The sequence below is a fragment of the Staurois parvus genome, unplaced genomic scaffold (genome assembly GCF_062004578.1).
Source record: "Staurois parvus isolate SC_StPar_1 unplaced genomic scaffold, SC_StPar_1.0 ptg000272l, whole genome shotgun sequence".
NCBI classification, from domain to species: domain Eukaryota; kingdom Metazoa; phylum Chordata; class Amphibia; order Anura; family Ranidae; genus Staurois; species Staurois parvus.
The window spans coordinates 1,109,501-1,130,290 of NW_028318068.1; the positions used below are offsets into that span (position 1 = coordinate 1,109,501).

The window sequence follows — 20,790 nt, forward strand, 5'->3', positions numbered from 1 at the left end:
ATCACTTGTATCATGGCTGCAGTCTCTGACCTTCTCTTGTATCAGGTCTGCAGTCTTTGACCTTCTCTTGTATCATGTCCACAATATCTAACCATCTTTTGTATCATGGCTGCAGTCTCTGACTATCTCTTGTATCATGTCTGCAACCTCTGTCCATCTCCTATAATATGTCCACAGTCTCTGACTATCTCTTGTATCATGACTGCAACCTCTGACCATCTCCTATAATATGTCTACAATATCTGACCATCTCTTGTATCAGGTCTGCAGTCTCTGACCATCTCTTGTATCATGTCTGTAGTTTTTGACCATCTCTTGTATCATGTCTGCAGTCTCTGACCATCTCTTGTATCATGTCTGTAGTCTCTGACCATCTCTTGTATCATGTCTGTAGTCTCTGACCATCTCTTATATCAAGTCTTCAGTATCTGGCCTACTCTTGTATCATGTCCACAATATCTGACCATCTCTTGTATCATGTCAGCAACCTCTGACCATCTCCTATAATATGTCCACAGTCTCTGACCATTTCTTGTATCACAGATATACCCCTAGCATTCTCTATTACCTGCTACAAGTCGCAGTGTTATCTATTACCTGCTACCAGTCGCAGTATTCTCTATTACCAACTACCAGTTGCAGCATTCTCTATATATTGCCAGCTCTCAATCTCAGCATTCTCTATTACCAGCTCTCAGTCTCAGCATTCTCTATTACCTGCTACCAGTCGCAGTATTCTCTATATATTACCAGCTACTAGTCTTAGCATTGTCTATAGGTTACCAGCTACATGTCCCAGCTTTTTCTGTATATCACCAACTCTCAGTCTCAGCATGCTCTATATATTACCAGCTACCTGTCCCTGCATTCTCTAAATATTACCAGTTCTCAGTCTCAGCATTCTCTATGTATTTCCCGGCTACCGTTCTAAGCATGCTCTATATTTTACCAGCTCTCAGTCTCAGCATGCTCTATATATTACCAGCTACTGGTGTGAGATGGGGAAACAGCTCTCATTGTTTGAATACTGCTTGTGTGGAGTAAATTAAATGTTTTGACTGACATTCTGCAGTTAAGCAACAAGATGTCACTGTTTTTCTAACACAGCCTCAGACTGCATAGCTATTTCTATATTCATGAAGAGGTGGGGTTTTCACACAGAGTTGAGAACAGGAAGAAGAGAGAGCAGCCATGTTTTGGAGAATGGTGAATGAGGGGGGCCGTGTGAGCTGAGAATCTGATGACATCCAGGTGTGAGAGCATCCCTCTGTAACCAGAGCTGCAGCTAAGTGAAGCTGATGAAATGCTGCCAGGAAGCTGATGAGATTGCTGCCAGGAATGCTGATGAGATTACTGTCAGGAATGCTGATGAGATTACTGTCAGGAATGCTGATGAGATTGCTGCCAGGAATGCTGATTAGAGCAGAGGAACTAAGCAACATGTACGGCGAGACCGCATGCTTGTTGGAGAGACATTCAGAGTCACCAGTGGATGCAAAGCAGACCCAGGTCGGTAAGATCGTGCACGCACCTCATTTCAGTGTTGGCACCTTGAGACTGAGTCCAGGCCTTTAGTTAGTTAGTTAGGGTCTCTGTGTCAGGCCACAAGTGTTGTTACTGATTATTGGAAGGACTCCATAACTTAAAGTGACATTTCACATTGGAGGGCTGATAAAATCCTACAAACTCAAGCCAGACTGGCGTTTTGCTCAGAAGGAATACTCAGACATGTGCTACAGGACCAGTTATGGGAGGAGGAATACTGTAGATTTGTGTAAGATTGTAAGCTGTTGTGCTGCACCGCAGGCTAATCCATACCGTACACCCATACGCTGATTCCTGCTCTTTTAGGGTAATAACAGGTAAGGTGTGGCAGCTTAGTTGTGCCCCCAGTAGGTAAATTACTTCACTTTCTACCTTCATCCATCAGGTGGCGCCGTGCTGTGCAGCACAAGGGTCTCAGCCTTTGGGCTGGGTGTATGTAAATTTATTGTATGTTTCCAGCATTTATGGTTGTGTTTATTTGCCACATCTAAGTAAAATTCTGTTGTGGCAAAAGCTGGTGTTGGGGTTGCTTTCCTCGTTCGTGACTTCACTGTATCCTGGGGAGCCCACCCCGGTACACGGCTTACACTGGTCTCAGCATTCTCTATATATTACCATCTCCCAGTCTCAGCATTCTCTACATATTAACAGCTCTCGGTCTCAACATTCTCTATATATTACCATCTACCAGTATCATTATATATTTCCATCTACCAGTATCATTATATATTTCCATCTACCAGTATCATTCTCTATATATTACCAGGTCTCGGTCTCAGCATTCTCTATATATTAACAGCTATCGGTCTCAGAATTTTCTATACAGTGTTAGACACCAGTTTCAGCTTTCTCTGTATATGTTACCAGCTCCCAGTCTCAGCATTCTGTATATGTTACCAGCTCCCAGTCTCAGCATTCTGTATATGTTACCAGCTCCCAGTCTCAGCATTCTGTATATGTTACCAGCTCCCAGTCTCAGCATTCTGTATATGTTACCAGCTCCCAGTCTCAGCATTCTGTATATGTTACCAGCTCCCGGTCTCAACATTCTGTATATGTTACCATCTCCCAGTCTCAGCATTCTGTATATGTTACCAGCTCCCGGTCTCAGCATTCTGTATATGTTACCAGCTCCCGGTCTCAGCATTCTGTATATGATACCAGCTCCCGGTCTCAGCATTCTGTATATGTTACCAGCTCCCGGTCTCAGCATTCTGTATATGTTACCAGCTCCCAGTCTCAGCATTCTGTATATGTTACCAGCTCCCAGTCTCAGCATTCTGTATATGTTACCAGCTCCCGGTCTCAGCATTCTGTATATGTTACCAGCTCCCGGTCTCAGCATTCTGTATATGTTACCAGCTCCCGGTCTCAGCATTCTGTATATGTTACCAGCTCCCAGTCTCAGCATTCTGTATATGTTACCAGCTCCCAGTCTCAACATTCTGTATATGTTACCAGCTCCCGGTCTCAGCATTCTGTATATGTTACCATCTCCCAGTCTCAGCATTCTGTATATGTTACCAGCTCCCAGTCTCAGCATTCTGTATATGTTACCAGCTCCCGGTCTCAGCATTCTGTATATATTACTAGCTACTGGTCTCTGCATTCTCTTAATACCTGCTTCAATCTCAACATTTTCTATGTATATGCCCATCCACCAGTCTGCCAATCTTTCTGCATCATTTTAGTCCCTCTCACCATTATACATTATAGTATTATCATTTTCTAAAGAAGTCTGTCTGCCTTGCTACCAGCACTAATTGAGAGGTTTCCACATGCACAATATAATCTTTAACCATATTTATTGGCTCTCTTTACTTCAGCCAATCTGATAATTAGCAGCCTTTATAGGAAATGCTTGAACCTAAGCCAAGCCGAAACTTGTATTGTCACACAACACAACTGAAACGAGATTTTTATTTGCTTTTTCTCTTCTTCTAAGCAGACTATCTTTTATTATCTATGAAAAATGATTGCAGAGATATCCTCCCAGCCAAACCACATGTACATTTGTTCTGTGTAAATTAACCAGAATTTGCTCATTAGTTTTAGGGATTTCTTGCACAATATATAAAGGTGTGGCTGTTGTGTGAATGGGGCAAAATTGAATGTCCTGAGAGTATCTTTTCTTAGGATCAAATGCTCTTGGGGTATTTTCTCTGCTGATCAAACGTTTTTAGAATATTATTTCTTAGGATCAAATGTTCCTGGAGTATTTTCTATTAAGATCAAATGTTCTTAGGTTATTTTCTCTTCGGATTGATAGTTCTTAGGGAATTCCCTCCTAAGACTTAATATCCTAAGGGTATCTTCCCTTAGGATCAAAGGTTCCCAGGGTACCTTCTCCTAAGATTAAATGTCCTCATTAGGATTGAATGTTCTTAGGATATTTTCTCCTATGATCAAATGTTCTTCCTTAATATAAGAAATTAATTGGTCTGGATCAGTCTTTCTCAACCTCTCAAGCTGTCACAGCTCAAGGAACCCCTGGCAACTTCTTTGAGAAAGCCTGGCTAGACATACACTATATTGCCAAAAGTATTGGTCGGCCGGCCTTTACACACACATGAACTGTAATGGCCCCCAGTCTTAGTCCGTAGGGTTCAATATTGAGTTGGCCCTGCCCTTTGCAGCTATAACAGCTTCAACTCTTCTGGGAAGGCCGTCCACAAGGTTTAGGAGGGTGTCTATGGGAAGGTTGGACCATTCTTCCAGAAGCACATTTGTCAGGTCAGGCACTGATGTCGGAGGAGAAGGCCTGGCTCGCAGTCTCCGCTCTAATTCATCCCAAAGGTGTTCTATGGGGTTGAGGTCAGGACTCTGTGCAGGCCAGTCAAGTTCCTCCACCCCAAAATCGCTCCTCCATGTCTTTATGGACCTTGCTTTGTGCACTGGTGCGCAGTCATGTTGGAACAGGAAGGGGCCATCCCCAAACTCTTCCCACAAAGTTGGGAGCATGAAATTGTCCAAAATGTCTTGGTATACTGACGCCTTAAGAGTTCCTTTCACTGGAACTAGGGGGCCAAGCCCAACCCCTGAAAAACAACCCCACACCATAATCCCCCTCCACCAAACTTTACACTTGCACAATGCAGTCAGCCAAGTACGGTTCTCCTGGAAACCGCAAAACCCAGGCACGTCCATCAGATTGCCAGAGAAGCGTGATTGGTCACTCCAGAGAACAAGTCTCCACTGCTCTAGAGTCCAGTGGCGGCGTGCTTTACACCACTGCATCTGATGCTTTGCATTGCACTTGGTGATGTAAGGCTTGGATGCAGATGCTCGGCCATGGAAACCCATTCCATGAAGATCTCTAAGCAATGTTGTGCTAATCTGAAGGCCACACCAAGTTTGGAGGTCTTTAGCTATTGACTCTACAGACAGTTGGCAACTTCTGTGCACTGTGCGCTTCAGCATGCACTGCCCCCGCTCTGTCATGTGACGTGGCCTACCACTTGGTGGCTGAGTTGCTGGTGTTCCCAGTTGCTTCCACTTTGTTATAATCCCACTAACAATTGGCCATGAAATCTTTAGTAGCCAGGAAATGTCATAGATGGACTTATTGCACAGGTCGCAACCTATCACGGTACCACGCTTGAATTCCTGAGAGCGACCCATTCTTTCACAAATGTTTGTAGAAGCAGTCTGCATGCCTAGGGGCTTGATTGTATACACCTGTGGCCATGGAGGTGATTGGAACACCTGAATGATCTAGATCAGGGGTGTCAAACTCCATTTTATCGTGGGCCGTATTAGCATTATGATTGCCCTCAAAGGGCCAGTTGTATCTGTAAGATTAGATGTCCAGAGCACCTCATCATCAGATGTCAAGAATCCTACACCCTCCATAACATCACTGTGCACCGCCTTTGGGGGGCAGAGCTGGAAAGCAGAAAGTGCAGGGCCTGGAGGAGGACCAGAGGAGGAGTGGAGTCAGTTACCAGAGTCTGCTGAATGCTGAGACCAGGGGAGGCAGAGGTGAGGGGGTGCTGCAGCTGCACTGAGAGGTGCAGAATTTGGCAGAGGAGTTCTATTCTACTCTCTGCTGCTGAGACAAGGTGGGGGCCGAGACAAGGAGGTACCTGCAGGAGAGGTGCAAGGGCCACATGAAATGGCCTGGAGGGCGGGATTCAGCCCTCAGGCCTTTTGTTTGACACCTGTGATTTGGAGGGCTGGCCCAATACTTTTGGCAATATAGTGTATAAGGGCCTGTATTGAAAGGCTTTGGGTTTGAGCTGATGGGTAAATGCAGCATTATTCTGTCATCAGTTTTTGTCTTCTGACCGAGCATGATCAAATGTTCCTATGGCATTTTCTTTTCATGAATGAAATTAATGTGGTAAGGGTATTTTTTCTTAGGATCAAAGTTCTTAGGGTATGTTCAAAAGCTGAGGCTACACTGTGGTAATGCACATGTCAGTGCATTGAGTGAAAACGCATGCTGTGCTGCGGTGCCATTCATTCCTAATGAAAATGTGAACTGGCCCTAAAGTTGGGCCTGCTGTGTGTTTACATTAGTTGATGCGCAGTCTGCCAAGATTCTGCATCCAGAGAAAGCAATATGAAGAGAGAGAAAATCTGAGTACTTCTTTGTGAACTTTGAAGATGAATTCCTCCACAATAGCTACAGCTACAGAGGTCTGTGATGGCTTGTTTTAAACTGATTTTACTGGTCATTCAGAATATGTAAATAGATTAATGTGCATAGTTTGAGCACAGGTTCACTTCAAAGAAAACTGAAAGAGTTTAGTTTTTGCTATACAAGTACCCCAAACAAGTTAAAATAAGCACACATTTAGCTTGTAAAAATTTTTGATCCAGAATGCGAACCCTGTATTTACCAATACCCCCCCCCCCCAAAGGCCCCCCAAGATTATGAAAAACAATAATTTTGCTAAATAACATGGGAAGGCACAGATACAGAAGATACAGTATAGACCTTCCCATTGAGCACTCGGGCACTGCTCGAGGGCCCGGAATCAGTAGGGGGTCCTATGAGAAGCCCCTGGTACCTTTCATTGGCTTTTTCATAGGCTTTTTCGGGAGTGGGTGAGGACACAGGGGCCCCATGATCCCCTATTGCCCGGGGGCCCATGAGTTGTCAGTCCGCCCCTGGACCTTCCACCTATTGTCTACTTACCAGCATGACAGTTGAGGCAATTCAGGACAGTTATGGTAGCGACTTTCTTCTCTGCCAAGTTGTGCCAAAAGCAGCAACCAACAATCTTTTAATTCAGTGTTCTGTGAACATAAACTGTAGATACCGAGAGGCATTTTTGACATGGCTTGCATTCAGGGGCGGACTGACAACTCATGGGGGCCCCGGGCAATAGGGGATCATGGGGCCCGTGTCCTTGCCCAAACTAAAAAAAGCCTATGAAAAAGGTACCAGGGGCATCTCATGGGGCCCACTACTGACCCCTGGCCCTCGGGCAGTGCCCGAGTTTCCAAATGGTCAGTCCGCCCCTGCTTGCATTACTTATGTTTATAATTCTCCTTTATTCCTTTGCAGGATGTCTCTGGCTATGAATAAAAATGCAGCAGACTCCGAAAATGGTATGTAAAGACTCCAATGGTCTTCTCCTTTATATTTGTTATGTCGATTAGTGTGGAGTTTCTGGGAAAAGAAAATATCAAAAACCCAACTGTAATATTAGAACCTTAAAACCCAACTGCATCTAAAACTTTCTTGGTTGGATAGAGAAGAGTAGAGAGGGTGTTATGATCCGCCAGGTGGTGCCTCAGGCTGCCAACTGACAGACCTACTCAGAGCGTGGGGTCTAAGCCCGGGCTGTGCTTTCACCAGAGCCCCTGATGGTGGGGATGGACTTGAAACAGTCCCGGGCCAGGTCACGACCTCCGAGCAGGCCCGCCAGTGGCTGAGGAGACCCTTGGGGACAGGTACCGGGAGAGCCAGATATGAAGAGGATGGCGGCCCCAGCAGGGTAGTAACGGATTGTGGGCCCGTGGGGGTAAGCGGGGTACAGAATCGGTAGGCGAGAGTAGTCGGGTCACACGCAGGGTCAGCAGGGAAGTCAATCCGTAGAATGGTCAGGGCAATCCGGGTCAAACGCAGGAGCAGGCAGAATAGTCAGGACAATCCGGGTCAAAACGCAGGAGCAGGCAGAGTAGTCAGGACAATCCGGGTCAAATGCAGGAGCAGGCAGAATAATCAGGGTCAATCAGGGTCACAGGATAGGTGCAGGAACTCAGGATCACAGAAGACCTTGCGGCAATCTGTGACAGTGCAGGGCATCTTTAAATAGTGCGCCCTGCACTGTCATTGGCCGGCTAGGACGCGCCCCCGGCTGTCATTGGACGCCTGAGGCGCGCCCGCGGCTCCTACTGCGCATGCGCGGCGTCCTGTCATCTGCGGCTCGCCGGGACCTAGTGCCCGTGTCCCGGCGCGAGCCGCCGCCACCGCGCATGCGCGAGGGACGGAGCCGCGATCGCGGACCCTGGAGCCGTGGTCCCTGACATTGCCCCCCCCCAATGGGCACCCTCCGGGAGCCCCACTGATCTCTCCACCGCGGGTGAGCACGAAAAAACTCCCGGATGAGCCTGGGTGCGTGGACGTTCCGGGCGGGTTCCCATGAGTTCTCCTCAGGGCCATACCCCTTCCATTTTATCAGGAACTGTGTCTGGCCCCCCCTCCTTCGGCAACTGAGGATAGTCTCCACTTCAAATTCCTCCTGGTCACCTATAGTGACTGCCTCGGGAGGTCTGGATTCACGGTCCGGGAAGGGATCTGGTCTGGAAGGTTTCAGGAGAGATACATGGAAGACAGGATGTATTTTGAAGGTCTGCGGAAGCTCGAGCTCGTAGGCCACCTCGTTAACCACTCGTTTTACCGAAAAGAGGCCGATGAACTTGGGTCCCAGCTTCCTTGAAGGACATAGCATCTTCAAGTTGGTCGTTGCCAGCCAAACCTGATCCCCTGGTTGAAGCAGTAATTCTCCTCTTCTCTTTCTGTCGAATGCCCTCTTACTGTCCTCTTGGGCTTTAGCGATGGCTTCCTGAATTGTCTTGTTATTGACAGAAAAGAAGTTCAAGATGTCTTGAGAAGCTGGTACCGGATTCTCAGGCATCAGATCAGGGAGGAATGTGGGATGATACCCATAATTGGAAAAGAACGGGGATTGACCCGTGGCTGAGTGACTCGAGTTGTTGTACGCGAATTCCGCGGAAGGCAGCAACGACAGCCAGTCGTCCTGAAGGTAGGATGTGTAGCACCGTAAGTACTGTTCCAGCGTCTGGTTTGTTCTTTCAGTTTGGCCGTTGGTCTGTGGGTGGTAGGCGGATGAAAGCGACAGCTTGATTCCCAGCGATTTACACAAGGCGTTCCAGAACCTGGAGGTGAATTCGACCCCCCGATCTGATACTATATCTTCGGGAACACCATGAAGCCTAACCACTTCCTTGATGAAGATCCGTGCCGTTTCCGGTGCTGATGGGTCTTCTCCAGGGGCACGAAATGTGCCATCTTTGAGAAGCGGTCAACGATCACCATTATTGCAGTGTAGCCCTGGGATGGTGGAAGTTCGACCACGAAATCCATGGCTATCATTTGCCAAGCCCGCTTGGGTATGGGTAAAGGACGTAACAATCCCCATGCCCTGCTCCTGGAGGGTTTGTTCCTTTGACAGGTGGAACACGTTCGGACGTACTGCTCACAGTCCTTGATCATGTCTGGCCACCAGAACGAGCGCCGTAGCAGATCCAGCGTCTTCGTTACCCCGAAGTGGCCCGCCATAGGATGGTCGTGGCAGTGCCCTAGGACCAGGGTTCGCACTTCTTCTGGGACCATGATCCGGTCTTCCTTCCAAATTAGCCCACCGTGGCTCTGGAGGGGTGATTCTGACGGAACTGGTAGTCCTACAGAAGCATCAAGAAGTCGAGAGCGAAGTTCCGTTTGTAGAGCGAGGAAACTCCCAGAAGGTAAGATGGTGTCGGGTGGCACAGCATCGTCGGGGTCCTCAAACATGCGGGACAGAGCGTCTGGCTTAGTGTTCTTAGTACCGGGTCGGTACGTTATATGGAATGAGAATCGAGAGAAGAAAAGCGCCCATCTCGCTTGGCGAGGTCTCAGTCGTTTTGCCGTTCTCAAATATTCAAGGTTTTTGTGATCTGTGAATATTAGGATTGGGTGTGTGGCTCCTTCCAGTAAATACCTCCATTCTTCTAGAGCAGTTTTAATGGCCAGGAGCTCCCGATCTCCAATGTCGTAGTTGCGTTCCGCTGGAGTCAACTTCCTGGAGAAGAACGCCACGGGGTGCAGAAGTTCCTTGGTACCATTCCTTTGGGACAAAACCGCCCCTACAGCATTTTTGGAGGCGTCCACTTCCAACACATATGGGAGAGAAGCATCTGGATGGCAGAGAATGGGAGCAGAGGTGAACAATTCTTTGAGCTTTTCGAAGGCTGCCTGCGCTTCGGGAGTCCACTTAAAGCGGACCCCTTGTTTCGTCAGTTGCGTGATCGGGGAGACCAGACCGGAGAAGTTCCTAATAAACTTCCTGTAAAAATTGGAAAAACCGATGAAACGCTGTACCCCCTTTTTGTCGGCGGGTATTGGCCAATCTAAGATCGCCGTGACTTTCTGGGGATCCATCGCGACCCCCGCGGAAGAGAGAACCAGTCCCAAGAATGTGGTTTCGTGCTGTTCGAAACAGCATTTCTCTGCCTTTGCGTATAGCCCGTGTTGACGCAACCGTTCTAATACCCGTATCACATGACCCCGATGAACCTCCAGTGAAGGGGAAAAAATTAAGATGTCATCCAAATAAACCACCACAAAAATATCTAGAAGGTCACGAAAAACATCATTGATAAAGTGCTGAAAGGTCGCCGGTGCATTACAGAGCCCGAACGGCATCACCAAGTACTCGTAGTGACCGAATCTCGTACGGAACGCCGTCTTCCACTCATCCCCCTCCCTGATACGGACAAGGTTATAGGCCCCCCGCAGGTCTAATTTAGTGAATATCGTTGCCGATCTCAATCTCTGGAGGAGCTCGGGGACTAGGGGTAAAGGATAACGATTCTTTACCGTTATTTTGTTCAGGTCACGGTAGTCTATGCAGGGCCGTAACGACTTGTCCTTCTTCTCTACGAAGAATAACCCGGCCCCGGCTGGGGATGTGGATGGACGAATAAATCCCTTCCGAAGGTTCTCATCAATGTATTCCCTCAGTACTCCTGATTCTGCTTCGGACAAGGGAAAGATACGGCCGAAAGAGATTTCAGATCCGGGTAGGAGGTCTATGGGGCAGTCGTAGGAACGGTGCGGAGGGAGAACGTCAGCTCCTCGCTTACTAAAGACGTCTAAGAAGTCATGGTAGGCCGGGGGAATAACCTGGGAAAGATCGGTGTCACCATCCAAGCACAGAAGGAACCGGGGGACCACGGATCCTGTGACGTGGCAGTGGCTTAAACAGTAGGGTGAGCAAAATTGAACTGTTCCCTTTTCCCAGTCAATCTGGGGGTTATGGGCCCTAAGCCAAGGGAGGCCCAGAATGACTGGAAAAAGGGGGGATGCGATGGCATCCAAACGGAGGAACTCCTGGTGATGGTCTGCCATTGTGGTGAAAATGGGTGGTGTCTCCTGGTCCACCACCCCTGATTTTATACGAGACCCATCTGCCAAGAAGATGTTGAACCCCCTTTCTTTGGTCTGGAGAGGGATTTTTTGCCGGTGGGCAAAAGTCAGATCGATGAAGCAACTACAGGCTCCTGAGTCAACGATTGCGGTCACCGACAATGTTCCTCCGGGGAGCTGTAAAGACACAGGAATGGCCAGGTAACTCGACAGATCATCCCTTCCTGCGGGTAGAGAAAAAGAAACGGGCGTGGACTTACTCATTTTAGCAGGACAGGAGCGCACCTGATGACCAGCTTCCCCGCAGTACAGACATAGGTTCTGTGACAGTCTCCTTTGACGTTCCTCGACCGATAAGTGAGAACGGGCCAATCCCAGCTGCATGGGTTCCGGGTTGTCCCCTGTTTCCGTGCTTCGCGGATGGTTCCCTGGGGTTGGAGCTGTATCCCTGGAAGGAATCCATGCCACCCTTTGACCCTGACTGCTCCTTTCCAGCCGACGTTCCCTTAGTCTACGGTCGATTTGAATGGCCAACTCAATCAGTTTTTCCAGGGAGTCAGGTAGGCCTACTCGCGCTAGTTCGTCCTTGAGAGGCTCAGACAGCCCGATGCGGAACTGGTGGCATAAGGCCGCATCGTTCCATCTGGTGTCGCCCATGCAACGCCTAAAATTGGACGCGTATTCTTCGGCTGTCCGGCGGCCCTGCCGCAGGGAGTATAGAGTCGCTTCAGCAGAAGCAGCTCGCTGAGGGTCGTCATACAAGACGGCCATGGCCCGAAAGAATTCGGTCACGGATTCAAGATGGGGGTCGTGCTTCTCCATCAGACGGTGAGCCCAATCCTGGGGCTCATCCTGAAGGAGGGAGACTATAAACCCCACCTTGACGGTCTCAGTGGTGAACGTGCGGGGTTGTAAGTCAAAGTATAGGGTGCAGGCGTTCCGGAAGGCCCGGAAGCGGCTCCGATCACCACGGAATCGTTCCGGCAGAGGAACGCGGGGTTCAGGAGCTGGGGATGTGGCAACCGCTCCGGATACCGGGTTAGCGGGAGGTCCTGCAGGTGGAGGACTCTGAGCAGGGGGAGTCAGGGGGGCTATTGACTCCATGCGGTCCTCCAGTCGGGCGCAGCGACTGTGGAAGTTCTGAAAAGCCTGGGTCAAGGTGGCCAGGTGCTGACAAATATCCTCTAGGGACGCCGGTCCACTTCCTGGCTCTGTCATGGCCGCAAGGTACTGTTATGATCCGCCAGGTGGTGCCTCAGGCTGCCAACTGACAGACCTACTCAGAGCGTGGGGTCTAAGCCCGGGCTGTGCTTTCACCAGAGCCCCTGATGGTGGGGATGGACTTGAAACAGTCCCGGGCCAGGTCACGACCTCCGAGCAGGCCCGCCAGTGGCTGAGGAGACCCTTGGGGACAGGTACCGGGAGAGCCAGATATGAAGAGGATGGCGGCCCCAGCAGGGTAGTAACGGATTGTGGGCCCGTGGGGGTAAGCGGGGTACAGAATCGGTAGGCGAGAGTAGTCGGGTCACACGCAGGGTCAGCAGGAAAGTCAATCCGTAGAATGGTCAGGGCAATCCGGGTCAAACGCAGGAGCAGGCAGAATAGTCAGGACAATCCGGGTCAAAACGCAGGAGCAGGCAGAGTAGTCAGGACAATCCGGGTCAAACGCAGGAGCAGGCAGAATAATCAGGGTCAATCAGGGTCACAGGATAGGTGCAGGAACTCAGGATCACAGAAGACCTTGCGGCAATCTGTGACAGTGCAGGGCATCTTTAAATAGTGCGCCCTGCACTGTCATTGGCCGGCTAGGACGCGCCCCCGGCTGTCATTGGACGCCTGAGGCGCGCCCGCGGCTCCTACTGCGCATGCGCGGCGTCCTGTCATCTGCGGCTCGCCGGGACCTAGTGCCCGTGTCCCGGCACGAGCCGCCGCCACCGCGCATGCGCGAGGGACGGAGCCGCGATCGCGGACCCTGGAGCCGTGGTCCCTGACAGAGGGTTAGTACAACTGTAGGAATTTTATTGCTCTATGCGAGTGTAGACAGATGCAGTTAGCGTCCTTGCCACTAGGTGGCTCTGTGCCAGAGTAGTGTCTGGTTACAGCAGGTAGTATCATCAGGTGTTAGGCCCCTCTTAGGTAGAGCCCTCCTGTAGTGATGTCAGGGAGTGAGCTGGCACCCACATAAAAATCAGGTAGGAAGAAGACTTGGGAGCTAACAAGCACATGTAGGCCCTGGACAGGGCAGGAGGCCAAGAGGAGTAAGTCTGTATCGGGTGGACTGACCATTCAAGCACTCGGGCACTACTCGAGGGCCGGGGGTCAGTAGGGGGCCCCATGAAATGGCCCTGGTACCTTTTTTATAGGCTTTTTTGGGTGTGCTTTGAGTGTGGGCAAGGACACAGGGTCCTCATGATCACCTATTGCCCGGGAGCCCCATGAGTTGTCAGTCTGCCCCTGGTCTGTATTCAAGAGGAGCAGACTGCAGTCTTTCTTGCCCATTATGGAGGTGGAGGCTAGGACGGATTGCAAAAGGCCTTTTGGGACAGGCTGAGAGATTCCTGGGTCAGGCTGGTTCCCTGGAGGGCTCCCAGGAGAGATGTACCTAGCAAGGAGGTGACACAGAGACCAAAGTCCTATGAGTACTAATAACTCTGGGCAGAGGGGAGACTGTAACGGAGATGCTTTCACTTATGACTGATGCAGACTGTCCACTAAATGTGTTTGACTGTGTAATGTCAAGCGACCCCGGAATGTATGCCCTTGTGATGTGACTGTTATGCCATTTCTTGAATACCACCATTAAAGTGGAGCGAAACTACTTTTACCTGTGGACATTCCTTACTCTGGGGATGTAAAGGTCAAAGGCCAGGAATGTCATGTTGTGGCTTCTGTCAAGGAGTTTGGTTGGCCTCAGCAGGAGGAACAGTGTTTTAGCAGGACAGGAGTGGGGGTAGTGAGTGGGGGTAGTGACTTGTGCTTTGATACCAAATTCAACCAACCAGGAAGCCCCTCTTACACACCCACATGTGGTAGACTGCTCCTCACTTCTTGTCCAGGTGATGGGTTTGAAATAGAGGAGGAGGAGATCAATCTCCTCTTTGGGGATACAGACGTCTTTTAAAACCTAACCCTTCAACACTATAAACAAAAATGTGGTTTGAGGTGGACCTTCAGATATAGACAAATATAATTCCTTAATATAAGAAATTTAAAGGGCTCCATCTGGAAGATAATGGATTAGACCACCCTTTCTCAACCTCTGAATCTGCCACTGCTCAATGAACACCTGGCAACTTCTTGAGGAACCCTGGATGAGAAAGCCTGGCTGGACATACTATAATGCCCCATGTACACGGGACACTTCTGAACGATGGAAACTGACTGCTGGAAAACGTAGGTTAAAAAACATCTGTTGCATAACACGTTTATGTGCGTTTGCATTTAGAAGCGTTTTTTAAAGATAAGGACAGGAGAACCTCCCAAATGCCCAGAATGCACTGAAAAGTGGTAAATTATTAACTATTTCAGACTGTTTCAGAGAAATACAGAGAGTAGAAGCAGAGACAGCAGTATGTGTTGAGATTAGCTTAGGTGTGAATTGCTCATTAACATTTCTTTTGTTTCCAAGGGTGGGAAAGGTGTCTGGTGGAGTCATTAAGGTCACCTGGTAGGGGGTCTTCATGAGGAATTTGAGGTGTGAATGGTCATTAATATATCTTTTGTTTCCAAGGGTGGCAGAGGTCTGAGGTGTGAATTGTTCATTACAATGTGTGACAAGCTTGGTAGGAACATCCTGTGTTCAGTGTTTTTTCCATCTGAGTACCTTAAAAACACTTTGCATGCATTTTTCATGATGAAAAAGGCTCTGGACAGCATCGGGAACTGGAAGAGTTAAAAAACATTTTCAAACGCTTATAAATGTGATTTGCCACTGCCCCAGTCTATAACTGGCCTTCACAGCAAGGAGCACATAGAAGGTGACGCATGTCAAACAAAAAATAAACAAAATTCCCAGTTCTAACTTGCCAACCAGTCTGCAAACAAACCAATAAATAGGGAAAAATATACAGCAGTGTTAGGAAGCAGACACCCTAAAGTGGTTGTAAACCTCAGATATGAAATATGAGTAAAGCATATCCCTCTATAGTGTGTAGTTGTCTTAATCCAGAGCATTAAGTGTCATTTCTGTCTGCTGCTTTGTTCCACTGCTATCAGCATGAATCACTTCTGACAAGTTCTGCTGCCAAGAAAAAAATGGTGACGGGAGGGATTTCCAGCAGATTGACAGCCTCAGTTCTGTTCCTTTGAGTTGTGTGAAGGGGGTGTGTCTTTTCCCTCCAATCAGCTCTCGGAGCTCTCCTCACTGAGCTCTGCAGAGTGTAATTTCAGCTCTCCGTCCCTCTGCTCTTGGAGCTTTCCTCACTGAGCTCTGCAGAGTGTCATTTCAGCTCTCCGCTCCTCCAATCAGCTCTCGGAGCTGTCCTCACTGAGCTCTGCAGAGTGTAATTTCAGCTCTCCGTCCCTCCAATCAGCTCTCGGAGCTCTCCTCACTGAGCTCTGCAGAGTGTAAGTTCAGCTCTCCGCCCCTCCAATCAGCTCTCGGAGCTCTCCTGACTGAGCTCTGCAGAGTGTAATTTCAGCTCTCCGCCCCTCCAATCAGCTCTCGGAGCTCTCCTCACTGAGCTCTGCAAAGTGTAATTTCAGCTCTCCGCCCCTCCAATCAGCTCTCGGAGCTCTCCTGACTGAGCTCTGCAGAGTGTAATTTCAGCTCTCCGCCCCTCCAATCAGCTCTCGGAGCTCTCCTCACTGAGCTCTGCAAAGTTTAATTTCAGCTCTCTGCCCCCTTTTTTTGAACACCCAGACAAGCTTACAAATTCACCACTTTAAGGATATAAGATGAAAACTGAGATCAGGCTTGCAATGGGAATGCCCTGCTATACAATAGTGGGTGGAAGGCGGGGGTGCTAAGGTGGCGTGGATGTGGAGTATAGTAGAGAGAGAGCTTAGACTTTGCTGACTTTTTCTGGTAAAAGGGCAATTGCTACCTGCACTTATCTATGGAGCTGCAGCAAGGATGGCTGGATTACAAGAATATATACATGACTTTACATAACTGTCAGGTCTTTTCGCTGTGAATTTCATGGCTTGACTTATTTAGACAATTCACCATACTACATTTATTATAGGCTGTAAAAGCCATAGGCACCTTCAGGGTGTGGTGGTTCTACGTGGATTTGGTTTGCAAAAGAAAAAAAACTAATCAACAGTTTGTATCAAGCAGCAAAGTAATTGCATGAGAAGTGCCCTGACTGCTGTACGCCTTACAAAGCTGTCTGTGCTTGATCAGTAGCAGCCTCAGCCGGCGAAACGCGTCAGTAGGTGTGGCTCAGAGAGAGATGGCTGAAGCTGCTACTAATCGAGTACGAGCGGCTATGTGTGGTGTGCAGCAGCCAGGACTCTTCTGTTGCCTGCATGATTCTACAGAGCCAGGATGGGTTTTCTCTTGGCTTGTAAGAAAGCACACAGGTGACGTCAACACCTAGCGTATTATCCAAGGTTTATTAAAAAGTATAAAAAGACAAAAAAACATTCTCACAAACTTAGCGCATATAGAAAGCCTTCCCATATGGAAGAAAAATATATTTGAAATATATTTAAAAAATATTCTTCCCAAATATGTTGCCATATATTTGAAATGCTACAATTTTGACCATATTCAATATATTTCAAAATATATTTAGATCGATGATAGATTGATGATAGATTGATGATAGATTGATGATAGATCAATGATAGATCGATGATAGGTCGATTGATAGATAGATAAACAGATAGAGGGATATATTGAAATATAATTAGGTGACTAGATGGATAAGTCAAGAGAAAGAGAGAAAGAAAGAAAGAAAAAGAAAGAAAGATAGATAGATAGATAGATAGATAGATAGATAGATAGATAGATAGATAGACTGCATGTTGAAATGCGTTTTTATTACAAAATATATGTAAAATATTTTTAAAAATCCATTTCAAATATACTGTATGTCTTTAAAAATACAAATCTACATTTTTGGAATGCATTTACAAATATATGTAAAAATATATGTGCAAATGACTTTTTTTTGTATGTTAAAAAAAATCTGAAGAATATATTTTTAAAAAATTAATTTTCAAAAATATCTATTTATTAACTACATGCCGCCCAGCCACTGTACATATACGGCGGCAGGGCGGCACTCGCAGGCAAAACCACGTTTTAAAACGCGTGTTCTGTAAACAAATAGGGGGCGCGCGCGAGGCACGCCGCCGCCCTATCTGTCCCGCCGATCACCGCCGCAGATGTGAGTCGCCGGGTCACAGCCGCTCCTTAGCGGCTGTTTCCCGGCGATTGGCGGCAAACAGTGACAGAGAGCACAGCTGCAGTAGCTGTGCTGTCTGTCACTTCCCTGTCAGCTCGAGGATGAGCTGATCGAGAAAGAACAGTTTCTCTCTCTCGATCAGCCTTGTCCCGCCCAGTACACACCCCCGCCCCCTAGTAAAACACTCCCCTCACTCCTATGACCCTTCCCTGCAAAATAAAGTTAACCCCTTCCTCCCCGGTGCCATTAGTACAGTGTCAGTGTTTTTTTTTTGCACTGATCACTGTATTAGTGTTTTTGGGGATGTCAGTGACCCCAAGTCAGTACCCCCCAATGTCAGAATGTCCGCCGCAGTCCCGCCATAAGTCGCCGGTCGCTGCCATAAGTCCCTGATCGCCGCCATAATTCGCTGATCGCCGCCATTATTAGTATAAAAAAAACCCTAAAAATCCCAGTATCTTTCCCGCCATTTGTAAACGCTATAACTTTCACATAAACCAATTAATTTACACGTATTGGGTTTTTTTTTTAGCAAAGACATGTCGCAGAATGCATTTTGGCAGAAATTTATGACTAAATTTGATTTTTGCATTTTTTTTTTACTGGACATGTTTTATAGCAAAAAGTCCAAAATATAGTTTTTTTCTCAAAACTGTCAGCCTTTTTTTTTATAGCGCAAAAAATAAAAACCGCACAGGCGATCAAATACCACCGAAAGAAAGCTCAATTTGTGGGGAAAAAAAGGATGTAAATTTCATTTATGTACCATATTGCATGACCGCGCAATTGTCCGTTAAACTAGCGCAGCGCTGTATAGCAGAAAAATGGCGTAAATTGCAGTATCTATACCATAGTTTGTAGACGCTATAACTTCCACACAAAGCAATCAATATACACTTATTGGGATTTTTTTTACCAAAAACATGGAGCAGAATACATTTTGGCCTAAATTTATAACCAACTTTGAGTTTACTATATATTTTTTATAGCTGAAAGTAAAAAATATTGTTTTTCTTCAACATTTTTGGCCTTTTTTTGTTTATAGCGTGAAAAATAAAAAGCGCACAGGTGATCAAATACCACCGAAAGAAAGCTCTATTTGTGTGAAAAAAGGACGTAAATTTCGTTTGGGTGCAGCATTGCATGACCGCGCAATTATCAGTTGAATTAGTGCAGCGCCGAGTAGCAAAAAGAGGCCTGGTCATTAAGGGGGGTAAATCCTCTGGAGCTCAAGTGGTTAAATATATTCTCCAGATTTTTTTAACATATAGAAAAGTAATTTTAACATATATTTTTACATATATTTGTAAATGCATTGCAAAAATGTAGATTTGTATTTTAAAGACATACAGTATGTTTGAAATATATTTTTAAAAATATTTTTCATATATTGTGTAATATAAACGCATTTCAACATGCAGTATATATATATATATATATATATATATATATATATTTTTTATTTTTTTTTTATATATATATTACATATATGTATATTTATTGAAATTAATTTTGAAATATATTGAATATGGCCAAAATTGTGGCATTTCAAATACATGGCAATATATTTGGGAAGATTATTTTTAAAATATATTTTTCTTCCACGTGGGCTGTCAGTTTGTTTAAAGGATCATTGCCCAGGGATGGAAAGTTTACATAAGTTCTTCCTTTATTTGGGAAGGGTAACCATCCAGGGAATTATTGTCATCTGATGGCTGCTAAAGTCACATGGGGCATCCAATTGGACCAAATTGTAGCATTTCAAATATATTTTTCTTCCATATGGGTTGTAAGACCACAGAGATGGCCGAGATGATGTCAGAGTGGCTGACTGGTGGTATGGTCGGCCTGCTGACGCGTTTCGCCTTTCCGCAGAGCTATGGGCTTTCTCTTGGCTTGCACCCTTAGCGGGACCCACCGGATACTACTGCAGCAGCCTGAGCGGAGATCTAAAGCTTTCTTTATGGTCACAGCAAAATAACTGATTACATACACAGGAATCGGAAGGAATTATAAATCCTGCTCGGCTGTTTTTTTTTTATCTAGACACACAAGCCAGACAGGTTGGGTGACCTCTGCTGCAGTCAAGCAATACAGTTTGGTCACCAACCTGCCCCCAGCCTGGGACTAGACAGTAAAGGAGAAGTAGTACGCTGATAAAGTCATCACTCTGCTCTCTTCTTGTTGACTGACATCAATGCGCAATGCCGTGCAGCCCCTCCTTCTCTTAGTCTCAGTGCTGCTGTGCAGGGAGTTACAGCAGATGTAGATCCAGGATGATCTTTATGCTAGTTTTATGGAAATATATGACTTTAATCGCCTCCTGCCCGCCATATAAGGAAATGACGGTTCTCTCGTTCTGGGAGGACGTCATATGACGTCCTCCCATTCTAACCACGCATGCGCGGCTCTGGGACACAGCGGATCACCGATCAACGGAAAGAGCCGAAGACGTCGGCTCGGTCATGTGATCAGCTGTGTCCAATCACAGCTGATCGCATGTAAATAGGGAAATGCCGCACCTATCAGTGCACATCAGTGCCGCCTATCAGTGCCTGTCAGTGCTGCCAATCAGTGCTGCCTAACAGTTTCAGTCAGTGCCACCTAACAGTGCCAGTCAGTGCCGCCTATCAGAGCCATATATGAGTGCTGCCTTTCAGTGCCCATCAGTGATGCCTGTCAATGCTCATCAGTGCCACCTACCAGTGCCTCCTCATCAGTGCCCATCAGTGCCGCCTATCAGTGCCCATCACAGCAGCCTCATTAGCGCACATCAGTGAAGGAAAAAAATCACTTATTTACAAAATTTTATAACAAAAACTAAGAAAAAACTTTTTTTTTTCAAAATTTTCAGTAGTTTTTGGTTTGTTTGGCAAAAAATAAAACCCCCCAGAGGTGATTAAATACCACCAAAATAAAGCTCTATCTGTCTCAAAAAATGATAAAAATGTCATATGGGTACAGTGTTGCATGACCGCGCAATTGTCATTCAAAGTGTGACAGCGCTGAAAGCAGAAAATTGGCCTGGGCAGGAAGGGGGTATAAGTGCCCGGTAGGCAAGAGGTTAATGGATACATAATTGAATTATACGGTGTTTTTATAACTGCCTTTAACTGTAATACATCTGAGTTTTGTTTTTTTTCAGGTTATACAAACAAGCTGTATGAGATTATCGTTGTGTCGATCGCTTCGGCCATTGTTCTGGTGTGTGGAGCTATTTTCCTAGTGAAGGTGGTAAGAAGGTAAGGATGTAGACTGAACTAAATGATTTGCAAATTTGCATGGCAT

At 46.9% G+C, this 20,790-nt stretch overlaps 1 protein-coding gene across 1 annotated transcript in view; it reads left to right on the top strand.

The window, feature by feature from the left end:
• Nucleotides 1–20,790, top strand: part of LOC149459121 (uncharacterized) — a 29,534-nt gene that overhangs the window by 1,318 nt on the left and 7,426 nt on the right. Inside the window, exons 2-3 of the mRNA XM_089681581.1 lie at nucleotides 7,061–7,104; nucleotides 20,648–20,744. Of these exons, the coding sequence (XP_089537707.1) occupies nucleotides 7,062–7,104; nucleotides 20,648–20,744 (140 nt within the window). The 5' untranslated portion in view covers nucleotide 7,061. The remainder of the gene's footprint in view (nucleotides 1–7,060; nucleotides 7,105–20,647; nucleotides 20,745–20,790) is intronic.